Source organism: Nerophis lumbriciformis, linkage group LG26, assembly GCF_033978685.3.
Source record: "Nerophis lumbriciformis linkage group LG26, RoL_Nlum_v2.1, whole genome shotgun sequence".
In the NCBI taxonomy this organism is placed as follows: Eukaryota; Metazoa; Chordata; class Actinopteri; order Syngnathiformes; family Syngnathidae; genus Nerophis; species Nerophis lumbriciformis.
Window position 1 is genome coordinate 8,738,782 of NC_084573.2, and position 13,191 is coordinate 8,751,972.

General features: G+C 39.7%; 1 protein-coding gene across 8 annotated transcripts in view; it reads right to left on the bottom strand.

The window, feature by feature from the left end:
- The window catches only part of klc1a (kinesin light chain 1a), a 72,835-nt gene extending 62,669 nt beyond the window's left edge, over positions 1–10,166 (bottom strand). For 7 of the 8 annotated variants that reach the window (XM_061987468.2, XM_061987466.2, XM_061987469.2 and 4 more), the window contains exon 1: positions 9,976–10,166. In XM_061987468.2, the coding sequence (XP_061843452.1) occupies positions 9,976–9,977 (2 nt within the window). In that variant the 5' untranslated portion in view covers positions 9,978–10,166. Of the gene's footprint in view, positions 1–9,790 lie in introns of all 8 variants that reach the window. The other variant, XM_061987464.2, reaches the window with a different exon arrangement.
- Positions 10,167–13,191: the final 3,025 nt, after the last annotated feature.

Genomic DNA, 13,191 nt, shown 5'->3' on the forward strand with positions numbered 1-13,191 from the left:
CTTGCCTCAAAGATTAAACCATGCAAGTCTAAAAAAGCACACACGAACCTGTACTGTGAAACTGCAAATGGCTCATTTAATCATGACGCAGTGCGTTGAATGAAGCGGACACGTTTGTTACTGGATACTTTCTAATACACTTCTGCCTTGAAGACTATCAGATCGGGAAACCCCTAGGTAATACTAAAGTTAATCAGAGCTGTGATTCCGAATGCAATGATATCCAAACAGAAGCCATTAAAGTCAAGTATACTTGCACAGGCATCCATCCATCCATTTTCTACCGCTTGTGCGGCAATCGTAACTTAAATAAAACCAGAAGCAGATATAATACTTTCAAAGTGAAAGGTCTAATATAGGACTCTACATAAATATCAGACCTGATGACGTTCACAAACAAATCAAGTCTTTTGAACGGCTCTCTTAAGTGAACAAAGAGAACCGATTCACGGTTGTTTGGGAGCCGTTTTTAATGCACATCTGCAGTTTTTAATCTAGTTTTACTTGTATTTTGATATACGTATATACATTTTATTCCTATCTGTGTTTTTTTGTATTGAAATGCTCTGTTTAGAAGAGAAACAATTCAGAATAGTGTCAAAGCATGAGGATAGGGCACCACCTTATGTAATTTTTACAATGAAAACAACAAAAATGGTGTCAATATTTAAGAATAATTCCCAAAAATAGATAAATACTGAGGTAAATTTTAATCATTCTGGTCCACATCTTATAACGGCTAAAAGTGATTGGTTACTTGAAAAAAGAATGTTTAAAAAAAACAACAAAAAAATAGCTAGTCTTTTGAACGACTCTGTGAAAGGAACGGCTCACTTCAAAGAGCAATAATCCCATCTCTAATTCTTAAACGTTGTGTGTATATATACATATATATATATATATATATATATATATATATATATATATATATATATATATATATATATATATATTAGGGCTGCAACAACTAATCGATTAAAATCCGTTATAAAAATAGTTGGCGATTAATTTAGTCATCGATTCGTTGGATCTATGCTATGCGCATGCGCAGAGGCTACTTTTATTTTATTTTTTCTAATAGTTTTTTTTATTTTTATTTTTTTATAAACATTTATTTATAAACTGCAACATTTACAAACAGCTGAGAAACAATAATCAAAAATAAGTATGGTGCCAGTATGCAGTTTTTCCCCCCAATAAAATACTGGAAAGAATACAAATGTAGTTTGTCTCTTTTATCCGATTATTAATCTAAGTAATAATCGACCGATGTAATAATCGACAGATTAATCGATTATCAAATTAGTTGTTAGTTGCAGCCCTAATATATATATATTATATATAATATATATATAATATATATATATATATAATATATATATATATATATATATATATATATATATATATATATATATATATATATATATATATATATATATATATATATATATATATATATATATATATATATCTCAAAATTACTTACTTACTTTTTATTAATTACTTATGTGGGCTCTGTACCGAGGATGTCGTTGTGGCTTGTGCAGCCCTTTGAGACACTTGTGATTTAGGGCTATATAAATAAACATTTATGAAAATTACACAAAATCTTGTCCTTTAAGATTGGCCCATTTTTTCCATAAATAAACAATTATAGTGAATGTCATATAGATAAAAATGTAAAAAACATAAAAAAGATATACTTATACATATAAACATATATGTACACACGCACACACAATATTGACCTACATTCAATTTATATACTACCATTTTTATTAATTATTATATTACAGACATTTCCTGGATATAACACATGAAATATGTCAATTTTTTTCTCTAATGCTAAATGTTATTTTTCCCATTTCTATTATCTGTGTCAGGGCTGTTGTCCAGGATTTTTTCCCCCCCCAGGAATTCTTAAAAGTTAGCCCCAAATCTATTCATGGCGGTCCAAATTTATCCATGGCAGGCCACAACAAATTAATGTTTGGGAAACTTATTTCAATTCCGCGTAGAAAAAGAGCCGTCAAATTTAAAAGGTATATATATATATATATATATATATATATATATATATGTAAGTCTGAAAAGATAGACTTGGAAGGAGGCGTGGGCTGTCGGATGATTGCAGAGCACGAGGTGCTGCATGAGATGTGTGCTCACAAAGCAAAAATGATCTCATGTCTTTGGACATGACTGCGGTCTTGTTTTTATCTACCATCAAAGCAGCCTAGGGCTGGGCCTATAAAATTATCTCAATTTAAATCGCAATAGACATGTAATCAATATCAATAAGTTTGATAAAATGTCCGTTCCCTATTCGGATGTACGAAAAGGCCAGGTAGGAACTAAACTGCAGGACTGTATAAATAAAATACAACAAATGTGCTACTTTAAAATAATATTTTGGTCCAATAATAGTTGCATAATAATACTGCATAACAAATTCATTTCCATACTTAAATAAGAACAGACCGAATTAAATGTAACACAGCTGTAACTTCCTGGCACTAAACCTGCAAAAAAAATAGTTCTCCGGTTTCTCCATGGTTACATTTTATTAAACATTTCTTACACATTCCTTGTTTTTGCACCTCCATTTAAAGAGGTTATTGTTAAGTGTTTATTGTGATTGTAGAATTGTGTTTACATACAAATATGCTTGTGTTGACATTTCCTGTCCTTCCTGGGGATTATAATCAGAGGAAGTTTTTCCAATTGAAATAAAAACGTTAACACCTATTTTCTCCTGATCCGTATTTTCCAAAGGTCATAAAAAATAGCAATAATTATCGATATGGACCAACTTATATCACCATGCAGTTTTCAGCCATATTTCTGTCTATGGACAACAATCTTCTTGGGCAAAGGACTGCAGCTGTCTTGTTTTTTTTTTATCTCCCATCAAGCCCTTGAAAATTGTAAAAGCTACCCTGAAAACATCTGCTGCAGGGACGATGCACTGAAACGGCTGTACGATTTCCAGTGCAATAACAGGAAGTGGCGGCATTTGCACGGGGAGGAAGTCTTAGTCAGCTCGTGTTGAGGCTGGAGGGAGCTCATTGATCATCTGAGATATGATTCATCAGAGACAAGAGAAAGTCCCACCGCAGCTTCCCGTTTCAAAATGCATAGCTTTGATTGGGCAAGCTTTAAAAAGAATCTGGCCATTTTGAGATAGAACAGCCAGTCTTATCACCAATACCTAGAGCAGTGGTTCTTAACCTGGGTTCGATCGAACCCTAGGGGTTCGACAGAGCCTACGCTGTTGAGGTCAAGACACACCCGACTCCCTATCGGCGTATTATCCCGAAACAATGTTCCTTTGCGTCGGATGAAAAGAGCACAGCACCCTTCCCCCATTCTCACCACATTCTAGAGAGGCACTATAGAGAGCCTACTGACCAACTGCATCTCTGTCTGGACTGGAGCCTGCAAAGCCTCAGACTGGAAGTTCCTCCAGAGAGTGGTGAGGACGGCGGAAAAGATCTCCTCCTATCCAGGAAATCGCAAAAAGCCGCTGCCTGACCAGGGCTCAGAAAATCTGTAGAGACTCCTCCTACCCCCACCAAAGACTGTTGTCACTGCTGGACTCTAGAAAGAGGGTCCGCAGCCTCCATAGCAGAACCTCCAGGTTCTGTAACAGCTTCTTCCCTCAGGCCGTAAGACTCTTGAACGCATCATAATAATCCCCTCAATTCCCCCCAAAAACGGATTAACTGGCTGGAATATAAATACAATATAACATACATCCATAAACGTGGATGCATATGCAAAAGTGCAATATATTTATCTGTACAGTAATCTATTTATTTATATCTGCACCTTATTGCTTTTATCCTACACTAACCTAACCTATCCCATAACCCCGGAGGGTCGTTGGGGCACCACAGACGATCTGTTGACCAGTTCTCTCCAACCCTCTGTTCTCAGCAGCTCTCATTGTCTCAGTGAGTTTCAGGTGAGTCCATTCTCCGATGTTATCTTCCCATCTTTTCTTTTGTCTCCCTCGTCTCCTGCCACCTTGTACGGTGCCTTTCAGGATGGTTTTTGCAAGGCCTGAGGATCTGGTGATGTGTCCGTACCACCTCAGTTTCCGCTTTATGACCGTGGTGAGCAGGTCATCATGTGAGCCGATGGCTTGGCTGATCTTTTGCCGATGGCTAAAGATCCTACACTACAACGAGCTAATGCAACAAAATTTTGTTCTTATCTGTACTGTAAAGTTTGAATTTGAATGACAATAAAAGGAAGTCTAATCTAACTAATTTTCCATTTGATTTGCAGGTGTGTCATTTGTTGTGAGTTCATGCACTGTGTTGGTTTTGTTATTTGAACAAGGTGATGTTCATGCACGGATCATTTTGTGCACCAGTAAAAAAAACATTTAACTTTGTCTTGAATTTGAAAAAAAAATCACATTTTATTTTTCACTAAAGAAGGGTTCGATGTATGCGCATATGAAACTGGTGGGGTTCGGTACCTCCAACAAGGTTAAGAACCACTGACCTAGAGAGAATACCAGGCTTGCTGAGTACGTAACAGAGGCGATTGCTCTAAGACTGCAAATGTCAAAAAATAAATGATTAAATATATAGTGTTGTGTGTACATGTTATTGACTAAATATGTGCTACAACGCGCTCTTTGGTTCAGAATCAGCTTCTTATCACTGGTAACGACGCGGCTTTTCTCTCTCTCATTCCTGCAGCTTCACGGCGCTTTAAACAGTGTAGAGACGTTGGCCGTCCACAGAGTTCATACACTGCAGAGAAATGAGACAAGTCATTGGATAAATGCTGGGTTTTGGCCCGACCACACACCAAAACGTCTCTGGGGGTCTATAGGGCAGTGGGCTGGCCTCGGCCGGCTCGGACGCTCAACTTCTGCATGATGATTGGATGATCTGTCGAAGGCTGATTGCCTTTTTGATTTACAACAAAATGAGCGAATCAGCGATCTTGTGTTGTAAACGTCTGCGGGCGCATTTTTCAATATTCATTCTGTTGTTCTTAGTTGAACCGGACACTTTCCTGAACCTCTTAGCGACATATTCTTTGTTAAAAACGACTAGCGACAAATAGAGCTTCTATTTCTGGTGTTTTTGTGTGTTTGGAGACTGACTTCATTCACATTACCATGAATTGATTAACGTGGACCCCGACTTAAACAAGTTGAAAAACTTATTGGGGTGTTACCATTTAGTGGTCAATTGTACGGAATATGTACTGTACTGTGCAATCTACCGATAAAAGTTTCAATCAATCAATCAAAAACTCTGCAGTTTCTGTCCCTACCGAGCAGCGGGTGCTGCTGATCCCCTCCACCGTCTCAAAGCACTCACAGGCGGGACACACGTCGCACTAGCCTCGCGCCAGTCCCAGCTAGCAAGCTGCACTTAATGGCAGATAATTAGAATATTTTTTTATTGAACAACATACATTTATAATGCACACAAGTGTACAAACTATTGTCATTAGTGGCAACGACATCTACAGGGGTAGAGAGGAGCTTCTCCTGTTTAAAGTTGCTCAAGTCTTACACCCGCAACACCATGGGCCAAGGCTGTTTAAGCAGCCTAGCTCTGCTAGCCATTGAGAGGACACTTGTCAAATCCCTAGAAAAAGACGCCTTCTTGGTACAACAGGGTCACAGATCCATCCATTTTCTACCGCTTGTCCCTTTTGGGGTCTGGAGCCTATCTCAGCTGCATTCGGGCGGAAGGCGGGGTACACCCTGGACAACTCGCCACCTCATCGCAGGGCCAACATTCACACTCACATTCACACACTAGGGCCAATTTAGTGTTGCCAATCAACTTATCCCCAGGTGCATGTTTTTGAAGGTGGGAAGGAAGCCGGAGTACCCGGAGGGAACCCAAGCAGTCACGGCGAGAACATGCAAACTCTATACAGAAAGATCCCGAGCCCGGGATTGAACTCAGGACTACTCAGGACCTTCGTGTTGTGAGGCACATGCACTAACCCGTGTTCCACCGCGCTGCACTTTCTTAAGAACGGAGGGTAGAATTACGTATAAATTAGGGGTGTAACAGAACGTGTTTTATATAGAACCGTTTTGGTACGGGGGTTCCAGTTCGGAGGTGTACCGAACGAGTTTCCACACAAACATATGAAGTAGCCGCCTAAGCTAAAGTCTTAACAAGCTGCTCCGCTTCCTTCTGCCTCTTCTCTGTCAGTCCTCTACACAGCACCCAGCATTGTCCCACCCACTCAACCATCTGATTGGTTAGAACTATAGCGGTAACAGCCAATCAGCAGTGCATATTCAGAGCACATGGATTCAGTGCTTCTGCGGTGAGGTTAGCAGATAGGTGTTGAGCAGGTGAGCATAAGGCAGCGGACTCTCCCCAAATTAAAATAAACACCTCCCAGTCAGCTACTAGTAACATCACTATGAGCCTGTTGACCTTCTAGAATTTTAAACTGCTGCTTAGCTCGCTCGCAGTCCTGGCTTGAGGTGAAGTCTAATTAGCTTTTAGCGTAACGTTAGCTCATTTTGCGGTGTGTGTGTGCGTGTGTGTTACGGACAGCAAAGCCCTGTCTGTCTGTTATTTCACTTTACCTTTTTCTGTGTTGAAGCAGCAAAAAAGGACATTATGTTGAATGAAGAGTTTCTGTCTCTGATAGTTGATATAATAATGTAACTGCATCATTAAGCCTACATGAACTCCATGGTGCTCAGGGATGAATAGTCTCTCCTATTGCTATTGTACCATTTTTTCAGCTATAGTTACATTAATCATTAGTAATGCAGCAGCCTAGTTTTGAATGGCAGGGTCCCTGCTATCACAGGTTGATAAAAATATAACATTTATATAATAAAAATCAACTACAGGCTTCCCAAATGCTGTAATAAATTAAGCATGATGAGTTGACTTGAAACTGTTTAATGTTGCACTTTTTACATGTAGAAGAAAAGTTTTGTGATTTTATTTAATCTGAGCAACAACTTGAGGCAGTTTAATGTTGATTAATGTGGGCAAAATTTTTATAGTGTTCCCAATGTTAAAAGGATAAAGCCATTGTTTACAAATTTGGTAAGTAACCAAAAAATGTATATTTTGTTGTTTTCTTACTGTACCGAAAATGAACCGAACCGTGACCTCTAAACCGAGGTACGTACCGAACCGACATTTTTGTGCACCGTTACACCCCGAGGTATAGTGGCTTCGATACCGGGAACCGGTTCTCAAAAAAGGGATTCGAATCCATGGAATCGCTTCTTTTCTCATCGAACAATCGGGAGAACCGGTTTTGAACATCATCCCTACAGATCACTTTCTTAAAAAAGGAACGGAGGGTAGAATTGACGTATAGATAAACCAACACATTTTGTGATGTAGACCTAAATTGAGCTTCCCCCTCCTTGAGAGACCATACTTGCCAACCCTCCCGAATTTTCCGGGAGACTCACGAATTTCAGTGCCTCTCCCGGGACAACCATTCTCCTGATTTCCAGCCGGACGTAAGGCACCCCCCCTCCATGTCCGTGAGTGAGGACAGCCTGTCGTCACGTCCGCTTGGCCAACCAAAAAGTAACCACAGGACACTATACCGGATAGTGTTCTGTGGTAGTGTTCGGTTCTATGAAGTAAAGAGACGTAACTTCGTCACCTCGCCTGGTTATTGACTCCAACCCAGAATATTACACTGCCCATACCTATGCTCCTACAAAGGCTGTGCTACTGGCTGCAAAGCATTGCACTTTCAAATACAACAATGAGAAGAGAAGAGTGTTGTGTGTGTGTATATGTGTAAATAAATGAACACTGAAATTCAAGTATTCATTTTATTTATGTGTATATATATATATATATATAATAAAATACATATATATAGCTAGAATTCACTGAAAGTCAAGTATTTATTATATATATATATATATATATATATATATATATATATAATATATATATATATATATATATATATATATGTATATATAACAAATACTTGACTTTCAGTGAATTTTAGCTATGTATATATATATAATAAAATACATATATATAGCTAGAATTCACTGAAAGTCAAGTATTATATATATATATATATATAATATATATATATATATATATATATATAACAAATACTTGACTTTCAGTGAATTTTAGCTATATATATATATATATATATATATATATGTATTTTATTATATATATATATATATATATATATATATATATATATATATAACAAATACTTGACTTTCAGTGAATTTTAGCTATATATATATATATATATATATATATATATATATGTATTTTATTATATATATATATATATGTATTTTCTTATATATATATATACATCCATCCATCCATCCATTTTCTACCGCTTATTCCCTTTGGGGTCGCGGGGGGCGCTGGAGCCTATCTCAGCTACAATATATATATATATATATATATATATATATATATATATATATATATATATATATATATATATATATATATATATATATATATATATAAAGTGTTTATTGTGTAGACCTGCGGGGGCGCTGGTTCAAGTATTTCTTTTATATATATATATATATATATATATATATATATATATATATATATATATATATATATAATAAAATACATATATATATAGCTAGAATTCACTGAAAGTCAAGTATTTATTATATATATATATATATATATATATATATATATATATACATATATATATATATATATATATATATATAATAAATACTTGACTTTCAGTGAATTCTAGCTATATATATATATATATATATATATGTATTTTATTATATACACATACATATATATATATATATATATATATATATATATATATATAAAAAAGAAATACTTGAACCAGCGCCCACCGCGACCCCGAAGGAAATAAGCGGTAAAAAATGGATGGATGGATGAATTTCAGTGAATTCTAGCTGTAAATATACTCCTCCCCCTTAACCCCGCCCACCCCACCTCACACCCCCGCCCCGAATCTCCCGAATATGGAGGTCTCAAGGTTGGCAAGTATGTGAGAGACCAGCATCCACCACTGTAAACACCAGGGGGGATGTGGACAAAAATTGCGCATGCGCCGTGCATGTGCGTCGACCAGCATCCGCCCGTTGGTATGTAAACACCATGGGAGATGTAGACAAGAGTTGCGCATGCGCCATGCATGTGCGTCGACCTCTCACTTCCACATTTCATCAACAGGAAGTGAGGACGCAATCCCGACCACACACTTTTTGAAAAGGCGTGTTCAATATGGCCAGCACATCGTGTGGTGGTCCTCGCAGGTCGCAGTGCACACGCGTGGGAGGACAACAACAAAGATGGATCTCCCCCACCCCCCACGCGTGTTGTCATGATGACGAGTGGGGAGTTGCGCTGCAAAGCCAAAGCGATGCAAGTCACCTTCAAGTCTTTCCGCATCCCAGCTGCGGATCCCCCACACTGACATCCACTGTGTCCCCGCGGCTCAACACAAGAACCTTTCAAGAACCTCCACCCGTGGTGAATACCAAAAACTGGACCACGGCTGGCTGCGCACGCACACGGTGTCACCTGCAGAACCTGTTATCCGCAATATTGTCCCTCGCAGGAAACACACCCGACTAATTCCTGCAAATAATGTCAACAAGTCGCTCGTGTGGGCGCTTTGAGGCATCATTTGGGCGTGATTGGATGCAAAAGTCGCGGTTTAATTTGTTGACATAATCAACAATGTCGGTTAATCAGCCCCATCCAATGACTAGGGGGGTTGCGTTCCAGCAAATAGACAGAGCCCGCCTTACCGTTCACTGGGACATCCGTTGCTGGAGTAGCTCAAATGTGGCTTGGATTGAGAAAAATAAAAAATAAAAAAAAAGCCTCTTGAATGAAAGTGCTGGGCTGGCGGGGAATGAAAGAGGTATCCTCAAAAAGTCCACCTAGCGAGGATTTAGTTGAGTTTGGTCGGCGGATGGAGCGGCTAACTCACATAGCTAAGCTAGCAGGAAGCTAGCTGTCACGGCCCCCAGCCTTTAGACGGAGCCGGTGAGGAGAGGCCTGCTCTCCAGGGCTCCCATGACAGGAGTCAGCCGGCGGGAAGGAGACGTTCAAAGTGGCCGGGTGGTACCAGTCGACTGCCGGGCCCGTGGGAGGTGACAGCTCGCTGCTTGCTGACTGACTGACTGAGTCTGTGGGGGCGTCGAATGCTTTTGTCCGGCCCCGCCCACCATGCGCGATTACGTCACCACAGTCAGATTAAAGGTGGGGCGCACGCCCCCGTCGTCGTCAACACACGCAAGGACGCGCGCGCTCCTGCGAACAAAGACCAGGAGACGGTTTCCTAGGAGACGAGCCTTGTTTACCTCTTCGCTCCATATTCGGGCGGTCACGTGACACATCCACACTCAATGGTGAAAATGTCAACAACTCACGTTCATTCTACGAAGAGCATTTTATTTGACGCGGATATAGCACAACAAAAGTCATATTAAATTGCATTAAAAAAAATATTTTAACATTATTATGAAGGGTGGGTTAGGGTTAGCCCTAACCAAGTGGAGGAGTTGATCGTGAGATCGACAGGCATCTTCAGCAGTAACGCGGAAACTAACGGCGTTACCCAACGCGTTATTTTTTATATTCAGTAACTCAGTTACTGTTACTACATGTTACGTTACTGCGTTATTTTACATGTACAAACCCCGTTTCCATATGAGTTGGGAAATTGTGTTAGATGTAAATATAAACGGAATACAATGATTTGCAAAAAAATTTCAACCCATATTCAATTGAATGCACTACAAAGACAAGATATTTGATGTTCAAACTCATAAACTTTTATTTTTATTTTTTGCAAATAATAATTAACTTAGAATTTCATGGCTGCAACACATGCCAAAGTAGTTGGGAATCATCACCTTTTCTTTTAACACTCAATAAACGATTAGGAACTGAGGAAACTAATTGTTGAAGCTTTGAAAGTGGAATTCTTTTCCATTCTTGTTTTATGTAGAGCTTCAGTCGTTCAACAGTCCGGGGATCTCCGCTGTCGTATTTTACGCTTCATAATGCGCCACACATTTTCGATGGGAGACAGGTCTGGACTGCAGGCGGACCTCTTTTTTTACAAAGCCACGCTGTTGTAACAAGTGCTGAACGTGGCTTGGCATTGTCTTGCTGAAATAAGCAGGGGCGTCCATGAAAAAGACAGCGCTTAGATGGCAGCATATGTTGTTCCAAAACCTGTATGTACCTTTCAGCATTAATGGTGCCTTCACAGATGTGTAAGTTACCCATGCCTTGGGCACTAATGCACCCCCATACCATCACAGATGCTGGCTTTTGAACTTTGCATCGATAACAGTCTGGATGGTTCGCTTCCCCTTTGGTCCGGATGACACAATGTCGAATATTTGCAAAAACAATTTGAAATGTGGACTTGTCAGACCACAGAACACTTTTCCACTTTGCATCAGTCCATCTTAGATGATCTCGGGCCCAGAGAAGCCGGCGGCGTTTCTGGATGTTGTTGATAAATGGACTTCGCTTTGTATAGTAGAGCTTTAACTTGCACTTACAGATGTAGCGACAAACTGTATTTAGTGACAGCGGTTTTCTTAAGTGTTCCTGAGCCAATGTGGTGATATCCTTTAGAGATTGATGTCGGTTTTTGATACAGTGCCGTCTGAGGGATCGAAGGTCACGGTCATTCAATGTTGGTTTCCGGCCATGCCGCTTACGTGGAGTGATTTCTCCAGATTCTCTGAACCTTTTGATGATATTATGGACCGTAGATGTTGAAATCCCTAAATTCCTTGCAATTGCACTTTGAGAAACGTTGTTCTTAAACTGTTTGACTATTTGCTCACGCAGTTGTGGACAAAGGGGTGTACCTCGCCCCATCCTTTCTTGTGAAAGACTGAGCATTTTTTGGGAAGCTGTTTTTATACCCAATCATGGCACCCACCTGTTCCCAATTAGCCTGCACACCTGTGGGATGTTCCAAATAAGTGTTTGATGAGCATTCCTCAACTTTATCAGTATTTATTGCCACCTTTCCCAACTTCTTTGTCACGTGTTGCTGGCATCAAATTCTAAAGTTAATGATTATTTGCAACAAAAAAAAAGTTTATCAGTTTGCACATCAAATATGTTGTCTTTGTAGCATATTCAACTGAATATGGGTTGAAAATGATTTGCAAATCATTGTATTCCGTTTATATTTACATCCAACACAATTTCCCAACTCATATGGAAACGGGGTTTGTATATATATAAAATAAATACTTGAATTTCAGTGTTCATTTATTTACACATATACACACACACATAAAAGTCTGATCTACAAAATGTGCAGGCAGCATACCCCTTCACCTTCAAGCTGTCCTGGATGAACTGAAATTGTTTTTTCCAATCATTTTGGAACTTGCAAGCGTACTTCTTCTTCTTACTCGTCGTCGCCATGTCTCTTCTTCGTTCTTCTGCTTCGTCTCTGCTATGTTTTTGGACATTACTACTTGCCGTAGTTTTGAAGCAATGCATGATGGGAATCCGGATGTTGTGTGTCAGTGTATTAACGTGCCGGCTGGAATAAACACACGCTGAGAAATAGCTCCGTGCCTGCCTACTTTATGGGTTATAGATTAACCTATGGATAACGGAGACATATATAATAGTCTCCTTTTCAGGTGAGAGAGGACGCTAAAGGCAGTGCCTTTTAGGCACGCCCCCAATATTGTTGTCCGGGTGGAAATCGGGAGAAATTCGGTAGAATGGTTGTCCCGGGAGATTTTCGGGAGAGGCACTGAAATTCGGGAGTCTCCCGGAAAATTCGGGAGGGTTGGCAAGTATGCCTTAACCAAGTGGAGGAGTTCAAGTACCTCGTAGTCTTGTTCACGAGTGAGGGAAGAGTGGATCGTGAGATCGACAGGCGGATCGGTGCGGCGTCTTCAGTAATGCGGACGCTGTATCGATCCGTTGTGGTGAAGAAGGAGCTGAGCCGGAAGGCAAAGCTCTCAATTTACCGGTCAATCTACGTTCCCATCCTCACCTATGGTCATGCATGAGCTTTGGGTTATGACCGAAAGGACAAGATCACGGGTACAAGCGGCCGAAAATGAGTTTCCTCCGCCGGGTGGCGGGTCTCTCCCTTAGAGATAGGGTGAGAAGCTCTGTCATCCGGGAGGAACTCAAGAGTAAAGCCGCT